This window comes from Hemitrygon akajei, unplaced genomic scaffold (assembly GCF_048418815.1).
Source record: "Hemitrygon akajei unplaced genomic scaffold, sHemAka1.3 Scf000061, whole genome shotgun sequence".
In the NCBI taxonomy this organism is placed as follows: domain Eukaryota; kingdom Metazoa; phylum Chordata; class Chondrichthyes; order Myliobatiformes; family Dasyatidae; genus Hemitrygon; species Hemitrygon akajei.
The window spans coordinates 1791091-1806826 of record NW_027331947.1 but is presented as its reverse complement, the minus strand read 5'-3'; the positions used below and the strand labels follow the sequence as shown (position 1 = coordinate 1806826).

The 15736-nt window shown below is 43.9% G+C and overlaps 1 protein-coding gene across 1 annotated transcript in view; it reads left to right on the top strand.

The window, feature by feature from the left end:
* The window catches only part of LOC140721761 (NACHT, LRR and PYD domains-containing protein 3-like), a 42464-nt gene that overhangs the window by 14336 nt on the left and 12392 nt on the right, over positions 1–15736 (top strand). Inside the window, exons 5-7 of the mRNA XM_073036558.1 lie at positions 816–987; positions 1095–1160; positions 6054–7791. Of these exons, the coding sequence (XP_072892659.1) occupies positions 816–987; positions 1095–1160; positions 6054–7791 (1976 nt within the window). The remainder of the gene's footprint in view (positions 1–815; positions 988–1094; positions 1161–6053; positions 7792–15736) is intronic.

Genomic DNA, 15736 nt, shown 5'->3' with positions numbered 1-15736 from the left:
TTGGTCAGCAACCTCTTTTCAGACACCTGAAGCTCTCCAATAAAATCTGGTGCAATACACAACACAGCCTCCACATGCACCTTTCCTATAGTGAGCTCAACCATAAGCTTCTCTCAAAAGCCATCCCATAGGTATTCTATACATTCCCTCACTTAGTATTCGGCACCGACCTGATTTTCCAAAGCTATCTGCGTATTGAAATTCCCAATGACTATTTTCACATTCACCTTTTCACATGTCTCTTCTCTCTCCCATTGTAATTTGTAGCTCACATCCTGGTTACTGTTAACAGGCCTGCATATAATTTCCATCAGTGTCAATTTACCTAAGCAGTTTCTTAACATCTCCATCGTCCAATCCGATATCAACTCTTTCTCGGGAATTTTCATTTTAAATGACAACAGAGTCAACCCATCCCTTTCACCTACCTGCTTATCCTTTTGATCCAACTATAAACTTCATTCAGCTACGATTCAGTGATGCCCACCATCCATTGTTTGCTCTCTCTCTCCCCTCTCTTCCGTTCTTGTTGTCACATCTTGTTGATGTAATGCTGCACATTGACAGATCAAGGAAATTAATCACATTATATCTACTGCAGGGTATCAGTAAATCCTTATTCTTTCACAAATATTGATTTAGAATTTCCTTCAGTTACTGTTTCTCTGTTAATGACTGAACCCAGGGAGGATGAGGCAGCAGCCCAGTGACTGCATCTGTTCTGAAGCTACCGGGACCATGAACAGATACTTTCCTCCACATTCTCCATGTCTGTCTGTCTACTCCACAGTAAATTCATTGTTTTCCTTTTATAGAAAGTCACTGAACTGACAGAGAAGGGAAACCGGGCAGAGAGTTCCAGACTCTTCCTCAGTTTGGTGAATGGCAAAGGCTCCCGGGCCCGGAGGGCGATGTGGGAATCCTTTGTGACATGGAGGACTGAGTTACCGAAGTTGGATAGAATACTGAGGGAAATACAGGAACTCGGTATGTTAAAACCATGCACTGAACACAAAGGTACATTGAAATAAACATTTTAGTTATTTTAATTATTTTAGCTCTGTTTCCATGGATTTTTTTTTATATTTAAACAGGTCCTGATCCACAGGAATACATGAACATTGCCCAAGGGTTATCTGAGTTACCCACTCAGCTGATTGGTGAGTGATGAAATGCACAATTCAACCGCATCTCAAATGTTAGTCTGTGACTTGGCAAAAACTCAGAATCAAAATTCGCCATTAGCCATTCGCTGATATCTGGATTCAAGTAACAATTCAAAGAATCTCTCTTTGCAGCCTGAATATTCTAAATTGTATTTTTCTATTAATCCAGCTGTTGGTTCTGGTGAAGCCTTCACTCCAGGTCCTCACACTCTGGGAATGCCCACACACCCCAAGCAGGCTGCTGATACACTGTATGACCCAGTCTAGGTGACTTTTCTATCTTCAGACCTTTCATCTTCCAAACCCATTTTCCTTTGTAATAGCACTACACGCAATTCAGTTTGCTGATGTTATTTACCTTTTGTAACTCCGCTAGTGACTTCCACAGAGTTTGTCTGGCATTTCCTTTCCACCCGTTAATGCAACTACAACATCATTTTCCAGCGGGCCGATATCGACCGTCTCCCTTTTCCTTTTACTCTTTATATGTCTGGGAAAGAGAAAAAAAATAAACTTTGGTATATTTTCTTATATTGTTGACCATATCCTTGCATTTCCTGTACATTCATCTAGATCTAGGAGCATCTGTAATATAGTTGCCTCTGACATGACCCAGACAGTAAATTCCAGCACCCACAGCTCTGTGAAAAAACTACCCACAATTGCTATACATTTACCCCATCTCACCTTAACCAAATGCCCTCTGGTATTAGACACCAGTCTAATAAAAAAAATAACAAACAAAATACAACTGTCGACTCAAACTCTCACCTCTCAAACTTGTACACCTCAGTCAGATCCTTATTGTAACACCAGAATGAACAAACCAAGTTTATCAAACCTCTACTTATAGCACATGTCACCAAATCCAGGGAGCGTCCTGATGAACCTGTTCTGCACCCTCTCCAATCCTTCCAAGAGCTGGACAATCAGAAGCGAATACAAATCTCCAGATGCTCCCTAAATCCATCAGACTTAGGAGCCATTCCGCTCAGTAAATTTCCTCCACAATTCCTCTGAACCCCATTATCCTGCCTTGTGTAAATGTTGACACTCTTCCGAATCAGGAACATCTCGAGCTGCATTTTAAATACATCCAATGACCTGTCTTCCTCAGCCATCTATGACAATAATTTCACAGATTCACCACCCGCCAGCCAAGAAATTTCTCCCAGTGTGGGTCCTCGCCAGCCAGGACAATTCACACAGTTCCCAAGCATGTTAATTTTCTGTATGAGCCTCCCGTCTGGAACCTTGTCAAAGACTCTACCAATATCCAAGTAAACAACATCCATGTGTAACTTCATCCATCATCTTTCTCACCTCCTGGAGGAACTCAATCTAGTTGGCAAGATGAATCCCCCGCCCAAAGCCTTGCTGTTGAACCCCAACCTACCTCAAACATTCTCTCTTTCATACACCCATGGAACAGAAGATATAAAAGGCTGAAGGTAAGTACCACCAGCCTCAAGGACAGCTTTAATTCTCCATTTATAAGACTATTGAATGGTCACCTACTATGTTATTATTGGCTCTTAATAATAATGACAATTATATATATATATAAAATTGTAGCATCCTGCATTTCGTAACAAATAACAACTCACTTAGATAACTACGATATACTCCCAGGAGAGCAGAAAGATTACTGTTCGGGTGTGAACAACAGGTAACAGATTATGTAATTCTATTTCAAAACCTCTGGAGAACAGAAATCTTTCAATGATATATCGTCTATCAAAACATTTGATTCTCTCCCTCGCGCGTTTAAGACAAGTTCCAAATATGTATAACATTCATACAATACGTGAAATTTCGGCAACATCTGATGAAGCACTGGCGTAAAATCATCGTCCTATTAACAACCACAGAGGAACAACCACTATTATCAAAATAAATTGAGGGATTTTACAGAGAGACTCACTGAACCCACCATGGTTACGTCTAGCTTTAAACCCGCTCATACTTTACTGAAACGGACAAAAATCAGGTATCAAATCAGAAAAAAATACGAATTATACCTTGACACAGCTATACATTGACGAATTGAAATTATTTGCTCTTGCATCAGTAAAGCTAAAACAAATAATCCAAATAATGGAACTAATTTCCAAAGATATAAGCATGAACTTCAGACTAGAAAAGTACAGAACATGGTTAAACATAAAGAAAGGTGCAATAGAGACGGTAGAATATCAAACAGAGCATCAGGATACAATGCAACAGAATATGAAACATATATTTAGGATAAAAATAAGCAAATAAAATTGATCATCCCGTGATAAAGGAAAATCTTCCAACAAAATTTACTTCAAGGCTGAAGAAGATCTGAATTTACATTGAGAATCCTGCAGTAGTTTAACTGAATCTCATGACCTGCACAAGCACAATCAAGTGGTGGACAACATTCACAAAAATCTTGCTTAAACTACAACTGATGAAAAACACAATGATTACTATAACTACAAGCCTGCTCCACTTTTAGAGTTTTTGAGGCCTCTGTTTGTCTCGTTGATTTGCGCCTTGGAAGGTATGGAAGTACCAGCAGTTGCCCATGCTGCAAGTCTCCCCTCTCCACACCACCAATGTCCAAGGGCTTGGCACCGGTGTCGTCGCAGAGCAATTTGTGGTTAAGTGCCTTGCTCAAGGACACTGCAGTGCCTCAGCTGAGGCTCGAACTGGTGACCATCAGATCACTAGACCTACGCTTTAAACAGTTGGCCACACGCCACCTGGTTAAGAATTAAAGTCATTCGTATCATGCTGTGACCGATCATTATTTCAGATAATCCATGGTAACTGTTCCGATATAATTTTACAGGATAAACAAGCAAAAACAACTTTTTAAATATATATAGCCATTCCAAACACACATACAGAAATGAATTAGTAAAACCACCAGAAAGATGCTGAATTAAAAGGTAAAAATGAAAGGTCTATGGAACACCATCAGGGTATTCATTATCCCAATCATAATATCGATAACCGGTATCATCCCAAGGGCTTTACACAATAGTGTTAACCAATTAGGCCCACACGGCAATACTTGTGTAAAACTTCGAAAACCCACAATACTATACACCACGAGAATAGTCTGAAATTTCTTATCAATTCAGACATGAATGTGCTTGGCCATTCCCGTATCTCAGGTTTTACCAGTTTAGGCTAAGAAAATAATAATAATAATAACTTATTTATAAAGCACCTTTCATCCAGACGATGCCTTCAAACCACATCACAACGGGATAAAGTGCAAACTAGTAAATAAAAGACAAAATGTTGTCAGTCTTACTAAACACTTCAGACTTCTGCACAGTGCTGTAGTTTTAGGTTTTGAATTCTACAGTTTGTGAGCGTAGTTCCAAAACAAAACCCTGACCTCCCAATGATCCTTTGACCTTCTACATTACTGTCTGCCTGCACTGCATTTTCTCGGCAACTGAAACACTGTTTCCCTGAACTATTCTGTTCCATTTTTCCTTGTACGACCTCATTGCACCGATGTGATGAAATGATCTGTTTGGATTGCATCCAGAAAAGTTTTCCATTTTACCGTTGTGCATGTGACAATAATAAAACAATTTACCAATTTACTGTTGTCAATAGTACATAGCCCCTTGGTTGCTTAAGATTGGGGTGGTACTAGGGATGAGGTGCCATGTCCTATTAAATGCTTCGAGTGGCGTGCGACTCAAATAGCCTCTGACAACAAAGTCAAGCTCCTGGCCTTCATGTGTGGTTTAACCACTATGCCCGGTGGAAGTGTTTCTTCCGACAGGAGAAGGAGCAGGGGTGGGTTACTGGAGCCTTACAACCAGTCGCTTTGGGCAGATGGGGCTCATCGGCCGTGATTGGCAGCTCACCCAGGAGCAAGAAAATCTGATCTCAAAACTCCGCTGCCTTGCAACTGTACCCCTCATGGGGAAGAGTTTGGGAGTAAACCCAGTGGGAAAGCTCTTGAACTGGAGCCCCTAAGGCTGTCTTAAATGGTGTTCAACGCAGATTGGCATATCCTGCGACACGTCTGGTGCCAGGCTGTGTCAGTCTCTGCCGTTCCTTTGTGTTCATCAGATGCATGGAGAGAGGGAGCTTGCTACATCAGCAAAAGCTTCCTCTCCATATCGTAATGCCCCGGCTTGCAGGGGCAGGACATCCACGGTCGAGTCTGACAGACGGAGGCCTCATAAGACAGAGCCCCACACCCCCACAGCAAGACTGATGAGTAGCAGTTGCCAAGACTTCACCACCCTCTCCCACAGACACGATGTACATCACTGAGACAGCCTCTTGTGGCTTCTTCCATTAACAGAGATTTCATCTTTCCACCTATCCTCCACCGCTGCGATTGAAAACTACCCATTTTCTTTCTTGACATTCCGATGGGTTATCGATCTGCAATTTCACTGTGATTCTGCCCCAGATGCTGCCCGACTTGAGTATTTCGTGCATATTCTGCTCCTGTTTTGATGCAAGAGCAGTGGACACCAGTGACTCCCCAGTGTGCAGATTGGCCAAAATGCACAGTGTCCTGCTCTCCATAGTTCCACACCAGATCAGCATTAACATCATCTATTAATGATGCAAACAATGCTTTAAATATAGTGACATGTTGTTGTAACGGGAGTGCAGTCAGGATTGCAATAGGATATCATGGGAATGTTCACCTTCACAAATCATTCTTACCAGAACATGAGGACTGGACATTTTCTGGGACATCCATCACTGTCAGTTCCGGTGTCTGTGAACAGAGTGTTACTTTCTGTCCTAATCTCCATGGAAGTGTTGAATTAATTCATGTAATCTCAAACACAGATATTTGAATTTATAATTTTTTTGGGTCTGTTGAGCCATTTAACATTTTGACCATGTTCTCTGTTCCCATGGAAGATGTTCAACAGAAACACAAGGAGACTCTGCGGGCACAAACTGAAACACTGAGAGTGAACACGATCCTGATGACGGAGAAGGTGAAGGTTTTCCAGCTGGCTGATCGATACGCTGAGCTCACCGTCATTTCTACTGTTCGAGATCGGAGACTGGTGGAACATGAGTTGCTGGCAAGAGGCAGAGACCATGAAGAATTGAGAGAGAAACATCTCCGCATAAAGCTGGAAAAAATCAGTACTGATCAGTTGTTCCAGAGCAGCTTTTCCCGGAGTAAATCCAAAGCTGGGAGTTCGTCAGCTGTGGCCGGAGTCCCGGGGATCGGGAAAACAACAATGGTACAAAAGATTGTTTATGACTGGGCCACGGGGAAAATATACCAACAGTTCCAGTTTGTCTTCAGTTTCAAATTCCGCGATTTAAACAGTATTAACTGTCAAATAAACCTGAGGGAACTGATTCTGGATCAGTATCCTTACTTTGGGAATATCCTGACAGAGGTCTGGAAGAACCCAGAGGGATTGCTGTTTATATTCGATGGTTTGGATGAATTCAAACACAGAATCGATTTTGCTGACAGTCGGAGAGATACAGAACCCAAGCACCAGTGCCCAGATCCCGAGTGGTGGTGTGAAGTGTCCGACATTGTGTACAGTTTAATCCAGGGCAAGCTGCTCCCAGGGTGTTCAGTGCTGGTGACCACCCGCCCCACTGTGTTACATTTATTGGAAAAGGCAGTGATCAGTGTCCGGGCTGAAATCCTGGGATTTTCTGGTGATGAACGGAAGGAATATTTCATCAGACATTTTGAAGATCAGACTGTGGCAGCAGCAGTTTTCAAACACGTGAAGGAGAACGAGATCCTGTACACCATGAGCTACAATCCCTCCTACTGCTGGATCCTCGCTCTGGCACTGGGCCCCTTCTTCACACAAAGAGTCAGGGACCCGCAGCGAGTTCCCAAGACCATCACCCAACTATATTCCTACTATATTTATAACATCCTGAAAAACCACGGCCGTGAGATTGAGAACCCCCGTGATGTGTTACTCAGGGTTGGTCAGATGGCTTTCAGAGGAGTGTCTGAGAAGAAAATTGTGTTTACAGACGGAGATTTGATCAAGTACAATCTGCAGTCATCCCAGTTCCTGTCCGGGTTCCTGATGGAGCTTTTGGAGAGAGAGGATTCTGCCCGGAGCGTGGTGTACACATTCCCACACCTCACCATTCAAGAGTTTGTAGCTGCAGTCGCACAATTCCTGAATCCACATCCCGGGGATATCCTGAAATTCCTCACTGAAGCCCACAACACGACAGATGGGCGATTTGAGGTATTTCTCCGTTTTGTTGCTGGTCTCTCCAACCCAATGACAGCTCGGGGCCTGGAGGAGTTTCTGGGTCCATTTCCTCATCAAACAACCTGCCGGGTGATTGACTGGGTGAAGGAGGAGGTTAAACGCCAGAGTGGAAACACATGGAGTGAAGCTGGTAAAAGGAGCCTCCTGAACACATTGCATTACTTGTTTGAGTCTCAGAATCGTGGACTGGCTCAGGCCACACTGGGATCTGTGGAAACACTTTCATTCAGTGAAAAGACACTGACTCCGATTGACTGCGCAGTCCTGTCTCATGCCATCGGACTCTGTGATACAATAAAACACCTCAACCTGGGGAACTGCCACATTCAGTGTGAAGGAATCCAGCGGCTGGGACCCGGGCTGCACAAGTGTCAGGAATTGAGGTAACTTGATTCATCTCTCACTCTGAACTGTGAAACTGTCTCATTGCGTTGTTTCAATGTAAAGGAATTTCGGTAAATTTGTAGTAAATCAGATTGTGAAGAATTGTGACAAATGCCCAGGGGATCGGTCAGTAATTCCCCAAGGACAGGAGGGTTCTGTGGTTCCTTGTGAAGGGATGTTGAAGACTTCATCAGATCAGTGAACAACAGCCATTGGTTTAATGGTAGTAAATCAGAGGAATGGCCGTGTTTCTCGCTGCCTGTGACACGTCCATTGACAATGTTCCTTCTCACTGTTACTGACACCCAGACCGACACTGACTGCAGCAGGTGGGTCAGAGGTTCACACCCCCTTCCCGGTATGGGACAAGAGACCATCAGCAGACTGTCCCAGTGAGAAGGAAAGAAATACCATTGTGAGATTGTCCTCCCACTGCCATTCCCCGTGTGTGACTTTGCTCACTTCCAGATACGCAAAGAGCGAGGGCGCATCTCCTCTGGGGCTCTGTTCAGACCCAACACACACGTACAAAAAATTTCTGCATCCTCTCGTCTTGTAGGATTATTGTTTACCCTTGGAATCCTCCTGTACGACCTGTCATCCCAATCCTTCCATTCTTAGGGATCTCGTCCCAAAACCCATTCCTCCTATGGGCTCTCTATTACTCTTTCCTCATTCTCCTGTGGGATGTCTTTTCCCCATCCCCCTTCCTCCTATGGGATCTCTCTTCACCATCCCCCTTCCTTCATTTGGGCCTCTGTTCCCATTCCTCACTTCCTCTGGCATCTGTCTTTCTTATCTCCCTTCCTTCTGTGGCATCTCTCTTCCCCATCTCCCTTCCTCCTGTGGGATCTCTCTTCCCCATCCCCCTTCCTCCTGTGGGATCTCTCTTCCCCATCCCGCTTCTTCCTGTGGGATCTCTCTTCCCCATCCCGCTTCCTCCTGTGGGATCTCTTTTCCCCATCCCCCTTCCTCCTGTGGGATCTCTCTTCACTATCCCCCTTCCTTCATTTGGACCTCTGTTCCCATTCCTCACTTCCTCTGGCATCTGTCTTTCTTATCTCCCTTCCTCCTGTGGGATCTCTCTTCCCCATCTCCCTTCCTCCTGTGGGATCTCTCTTCCCCATCTCCCTTCCTCCTGTGGGATCTCTCTTCCCCATCCCCCTTCCTCCTGTGGGATCTCTCTTCCCCATCCCCCTTCCTCCTGTGGGATCTCCCTTCCCCATCCCCCTTCCTCCTGTGGGATCTCTTTTCCCCATGCCCTTACTCCTGTAGGGCCTCTGTTCGAATACCCGCAACATCCTTTCGGATCTCTCTTCGGCATGCCCCATACTCCTGTGGAATTTCTCTTCCCCATCCCCTTCCTCCTGTGAGAACTCTGTTCCCAATCCCCCATCCTCCTGTGGGATCTCTCTTCCACATCCCTCTTCTTCCTGGCCGATCTCTCAACACCTTCCCTCTTCATTCTGTTTAATCTCTCTCTCCTTCCCCCTTCCTCCCGTGGGATCTCCCTTCCCAATCCCTCATCCTGCTGTGGGATCTCTCTTCCACATCCCCATTCCTCCTGTGGGATCTCCCTTCCCCATCCCCTTCTTCCTGTGGGATCCCCTCCCCATCCCCTTTCCTCCAGTGGTATCCCTTCCCATCACCGTTCCTCCTGTGGGAGCTCTCTTCCCCTTCCCCCTTCCGCCTGTGTGAACTCTCCTCCCCATCCCCCTTCAGAAAATCAGAAAATCATAAAACACCAGCGCACAGAAAACAAGCCATTCGGCCCTTCTGCTCTGTGCCGAAACTCTATTCCGCTTGTCCCATTGACCTGTACCCAGTCCATAACCCTCCTGACCTCTCCCATCCATGCATCTATCCAATTTATTCTTAAAGCTTAAGAGTGAGTCTGCATTTTCTACATTAGATGGCAGCTCGTTCCACACTCTCACCACTCTCTCAGTGAATAATTTCCCCCTAAACATTTCCCCTTTCACCCTGAAGCCAAGTCCTCCTGTAATTTATCTCTCTTAATCTATGTGGAAAGAGCCTATTCACATTTACCCTGTCTATACCCCTCAGAGTTTTGTAAACCTCTTTGAAATCTCCCCGCATTCTTCTGCGCTCCAAGGAATAAAGTCCTAACCTGTTCAATCTTTCCCTGTAACTCAACTCCTGAAGACTCGGCAACATCCTAGTAAATCTTCTCTGCACTCTTTCAATCTTACTGATATCCTTCCTCTAGTTATGTGAACAGAACTGCACACAATATTCAAAACTTGGCCTCACCAATATTCTATACAATCTCACCATAACATCCGAACTCATATGCTCAATAATTTGATTTATGAATGCCAGGATGCCAAAAGCCTTCTTTACAATCCTGTCCACATGTGACACCACTTTCAGGAAATTATGTACCTAAACTCCAAGATCCCTTAGTTCCTCTACACTCTCAGTGCCCTACCATTTACTGTGTATGTCCTACCTTGATTTGTCCTTCCAAAATGCAACACCTCACACTTGTCTGCATTAAATTGGTGACTAGTGGTGTGCCTCAGGGATCTGTACTGGGTCCAATGTTGTTTGTCATATATATTAATGATCTGGATGATGGAATGGTAAATTGGATTAGTAAGTATGCAGATGATACTAAGATAGGTGGCGTTGTGGATAATGAAAGTTTTCAAAGCTTGTTGTTCAAAGATTTAGGCCAGTTAGAAGAGTGGGTTGAAAGATAGCAGATGGAGTTTAATGCTGATAAGTGTGAGGTGCTACACTTTGGTAGGAATAATCCAAATAGCACATACATTGTAAATGGTAGGGTATTGAGGAATGCAGTAGAACAGAGTGATCTAGGAATAATGGTGCATAGTTCCCTGAAGGTGGAATCTCATGTGGATAGGGTGGTGAAGAAAGTTTTTGGTATGCTGGTCTTTATAAATCAGAGCATTGAGTATAGGAGTTTGGATGTAATGTTGAAATTGTACAAGGCATTGGTGAGGCCAAATTTGGAGTATTGTGTACAGTTCTGGTCACCAAATTATAGGAAAGATGTTAACAAAATAGAGAGAGTACAGAGGAGATTTACTAGAATGTTACGTGGGTTTCAGCACCTAAGTTACAGAGAAAGGCTGAACAAGTTAGGTCTTTATTCTTTGGAGCATAGAAAGTTGAGGGGGGACTTGATAGAAGTATTTAAAATTATGAGGGGGATAGATAGAGTTGACGTGGATAGTCTTTTTCAGTTGAGAGGGAGGTTAGAACAAGAGGGAATGATTTGAGAGTGAAGGGGCAAAAGTTTAGGGGTAACACGAGGGGGAACTTCTTTACTCAGAGAGTGGCAGCTGTGTGGAATGAGCTTCCAGTAGAAGTGGTAGAGACAGTTTCGATTTTGTCATTTAAAGTAAAATTGGATAGGTATATGGACAGGAAAGGAATGGAATGGAGGATTATGGGCTGACTGCAGGTAGGTGGGACTAGGTGAGTGTAAACGTTCAGAGACTAGAAGTGCCGAGATGGCCTGTTTCTGTGCTGTAATTGTTAAATGGTTATAAGTTATATGATATAAATTCCATCTGCCATTTTCTGGCCCATTTTTCCAATTGGTCCAGATCCCTCTGCAAGCTTTGAAAGCCTTCCTCGCTGTCAACAACGCCTCCATCTTAGTGTCATCAGCAAACCTGCTGATCCAATTTATCACATTATCATCTAGATCATTGATATAGACAACAAACAACAATGGTCCCAGCACAGATCCCTGAGACACACCACTAGTCACAGGCCTCCAGTCTGAGAAGCAATCATCCACTACAACTCTCTGTCTTCTCCCACACAGCCAACTTTGAATCCAATCTAAAACCTCTCCATGGATACCTAGTGTCTGAACCTTCTGAACTAGCCTCCCATGTGGGAACTTGTCAAATGTTTTACTAAGGTCCATGTAGACAACATCCACAGCCTTTCCTTCATATGCATCCTTGGTAACCTCCTCGAAAAACACTACAGGATTCATTAAACATGATCTACCATGTAAAAAGCCATGCTGACTATCTTTAATCAGCCCTTGGCTGTCCAAATCCTTATATATCCGATCTCTCAGAGCACCTTCCGATAATTTACCTACTACTGATGTCAGGCTCTCTGGCCTGTAATTACCTGGTGTACTTTTGGAGCCTTTTTCAAACAACAGAACAACATGAGCTACCCTCCAATCCTCCGGCACCGCACCCATGGCTGAGGACATTTTAAATATTTCTGCCAGGGCCCCTGCAATTTCTACACTAGTCTCTCTCAAGGTCCGAGGAAATATCAGAATCAGAATCAGAATCAGACTTTAATCGCCAAGTACCTATGCACATACAAGGAATTTACTTCCGGCAAATATCATGTCAGTTCCGGTGGATTTATCTACCTTTATTCATTGTAAGGCAGCAAGCAGCTCCTCCTCTTTAATCTCTATATGTTCCATGACACTACTGTTTGTTTGCCTTAATTCCATATCCGCTATGCCAGTTTCCTGAGTAAACACTGACGCAAAAACCTGTTAAAGATCTTCCCCTTCTCGTGAGGCTCCACACATAGACGACCACTCTGATCTTCTAGGGGACCAATTTTGTACTTTACTATCCTTTTACTCTTAATTTACTTGTAGAAACCCTTCTGGTTTACCTTCACATTAACTGCCAAAGCAACCTCATGTCTTCTTTTTGCCTTCCTGATTTCCTTCTTTCGTAATCCCTTACATTTTCTATACTCTTCAAGTACCTCATTTGTCCCTTGCTGCCTTTACCTTCTAAGCACCTACTTAACCAGATCGCCAATATCCCTTGAAAACCAAGGTTCCATATGCCTGTTAACTTTGCCTTTAATCCTGGCAGGAACATGCAAACTCTGCACTCTCAAAATTTCACCCTTGAAGGCGTTCCACTTACTGAACACATCCTTGCCAGAAAACAACTTATCCCAATCCACTCTTCCCAGATCCTTTCTCATGTCCACAAAATTGGCCCTTCTCCAATTCAGAACCTTAACTGGTGGACCAGTCCTATCCTTATCCATAATTATCTTGGAACTAATGACATTATGGTCACTGGACCCAAAATGTTCGCCTACACATACTTCTGTCACCTGACCTGTCTGGTTCTCTAATAGGAGATCAGGTACTGCACCCTCTCTCGTTGGTACCTCAATATATTGATTTAGAAAATTTTCCTGAACATATTTGACAAACTCTACGCCATCTAACCCTTTCTCAGAGTGGGTGTCCCCGTTAATATGTGGAAATTTAAAATCCCCTACGATTACAACTTTCTGTTTCTTACATTGGTCTGCTACCTCTCTACAGATTTGCTCCTCTGATTCTCTCTGACTATTGGACAGACTATAATACAACCCTATTTGTGTGGTCACTCCTTTCCCGTTCCTCAGCTCCACCCATATGGCCTCTGTAGATGAGCCCTACGGGCTGTCCCATCTACACACAGCTGTGATATTCTCCCTGACTGGTAATGCCACTCCTCCCCCTTTCATCCTTCACCCCTGTCACGTCTGAAACAACGGAACCCCGGAACATGAAGCTGGCGCTTTTAAGGAATATAAATTGGATAAATCTCCGGATCCTGACAGGATATTCCCTAGTACCACGAGGGAGGTTAGTGTAGAAATAGCAGGGGCTCTGACAGAAATATTTCAAATGTCATTAGAAACGGGGTTGGTGCCGGAGTATTGGCATATTGCTCATGTGGTTCCATTGTATAAGAAGGGTTCTAAGAGTAAACCTAGCAATTATAGGCCTGTCAGTTTTACGTCAGTGGTGGGTAAATTAATGGAAGGTATTCTTAGAGATGGTATATATAATTATCTGGATAGACAGGGTCTGATTAGGAACAGTCATCATGGACTTGTGCGTGGAAGGTCATGTTTGACATACCTTATTGAATTTTTTGAAGAGGTTACGAGGGAAGTTGACGAGGGGAAAGCAGTGGATGTTGTCTATATGGACTTCATTAAGGCCCTTGACAAGGTTCCGCACAGAAGGTTAATTAGGAAGATTCGATCGTTAGGTATTAATACTGAAGTAGTAAAATGGATTCAACAGTGTCTGGATGGGAGATGCCAGAGAGTAGTGGTGGATAACTGTTTGTCAGGTTGGAGGCCGGTGACTAGTGGTGTGCCTCAGGGATCTGTAGTGGGTCCAATGCTATTTGTCATATACATTAATGATCTGGATGATCGGGTGGTAAATTGGATTAGTAAGTATGCAGATGATACTAAGGTAGGTGGTGTTGTGGATAATGAAGTAGGTTTTAAAAGTTTGCAGAGAGATTTAGAACATTTAGCGGAGTGGGCTGAAAGATGGCAGATGGAGTTTAATGCTGATAAGTGTGAGGTACTACATTTTAGTAGGAATAATCCAAATAGGACATACATGGTAAATTGTAGGGCATTGAAGAATGCAGTTGAATAGAGTGATCTAGGAATAATGGTGCATAGTTCCCTGAAGGTGGGATCTCATGTGGATAGGGTGGTGAAGAAAGCTTTTGGTATGTTGGCCTTTATAAATCAGAGCATTGAGTATAGGAGTTGGGATGTAATGTTAAAATTGTACAAGGCATTGGTAAGGCCGAATTTGGAGTACTGTTCTGGTCACCGAATTATAGGAAAGATGTCAATAAAATAGAGAGAGTACAGAGAATATTTACTAGAATGTTACATGTGTTTCAGCACCTAAGTTAAAGAGAAAGATAGAACAAGTTAGGTCTTTATTCTTTGGAGCATAGAAGGTTGAGGGGGGAAGATAGAGGTATTTAAACTTATGAGGGAGATAGATAGAGTTGACGTGGATAGGCTTTTTCCACTGAGAATAGGGGAGATTCAAACAAGAGGACATGAGTTGAGAGTTAGGGGGCAAACGTTTAAGGGTAATATGACGGGTAATTTCTTTACTCAGAGAGTGGTAGTTGTGTGGAATGAGCTTCCAGTAGAAGTGGTAGAGGCAGGTTCGGTATTGTCATTTAAAGTAAAATTGGATAGGTATATGGACAGGAAAGGAATGGAGGGTTATGAACTGTGTACGGGTGAGTGGGACTACGTGAGTGTAAGCATTCAGCACGGACTAGAAGGGCCTAAATGGCCTGTTTCTGTGCTGTAATTGTTATATGGTTCTATAGTTATTAGTCCTGCCCCTCCTGCAACCAAGTCTTACTAATAGCAATAATGTCGATATCATCATGTGCCAATCCACAACCTAAACTCATCTGCCTTACCTACAATACTCCTTGCATTGAAATAGATGAACCTGAGAACATTCTTCTCACGTACAAAACATTGATATCTGTTTATACAAGCAGTCCTCGCATGACCCTTATCCTCCTCCACATCACTATCTGCTCTAACACTCTGCCCCCTCCGCCTGCAATCTAGGTTAAAACCCCCGGAGCAGAACTTGCTAACCTACCGGCAAGGATGTTAGTCCCCTCCAGTTCAGGTGCAAGCTGTCCAATTCAAACTGGTCCCACCTCCCCTGGAAGAAAGCCCAATTGTCCAAAAACATGAACCCCTCCCTCACGCACCATCCCCTCAGTCACGTATTTAGCTGCATTATCTTCCTATTTCTAGCCTCACCTACACATAGCACGGGTAGCAATCCATCTGTGGGATCTCCCTTCCCCAACCCCCTTCCTCCTGTGGGATGTCTCTTTCCCAAGCCCATTCCTCCTGAGGTATCGCTCCGACTCGTCACCCATCCTCCTGTGTGATCTCTCTTCACCATCCCACCTCTTCCTGTGGGATCTCTCTTCCCCGTCTCCCTTCCTCATGTGAGATCACTCTTCCCCATCTGCCTTCCTCCTGTCAGATGGCTCTTCCCCATCATTCTTCCACCTGTATGATCTCTCTTCACCTTCCCTCCTCTTCCTGTTAGATCCCTCTTCCCCATCACCTTTCCTCCTGTGGGGT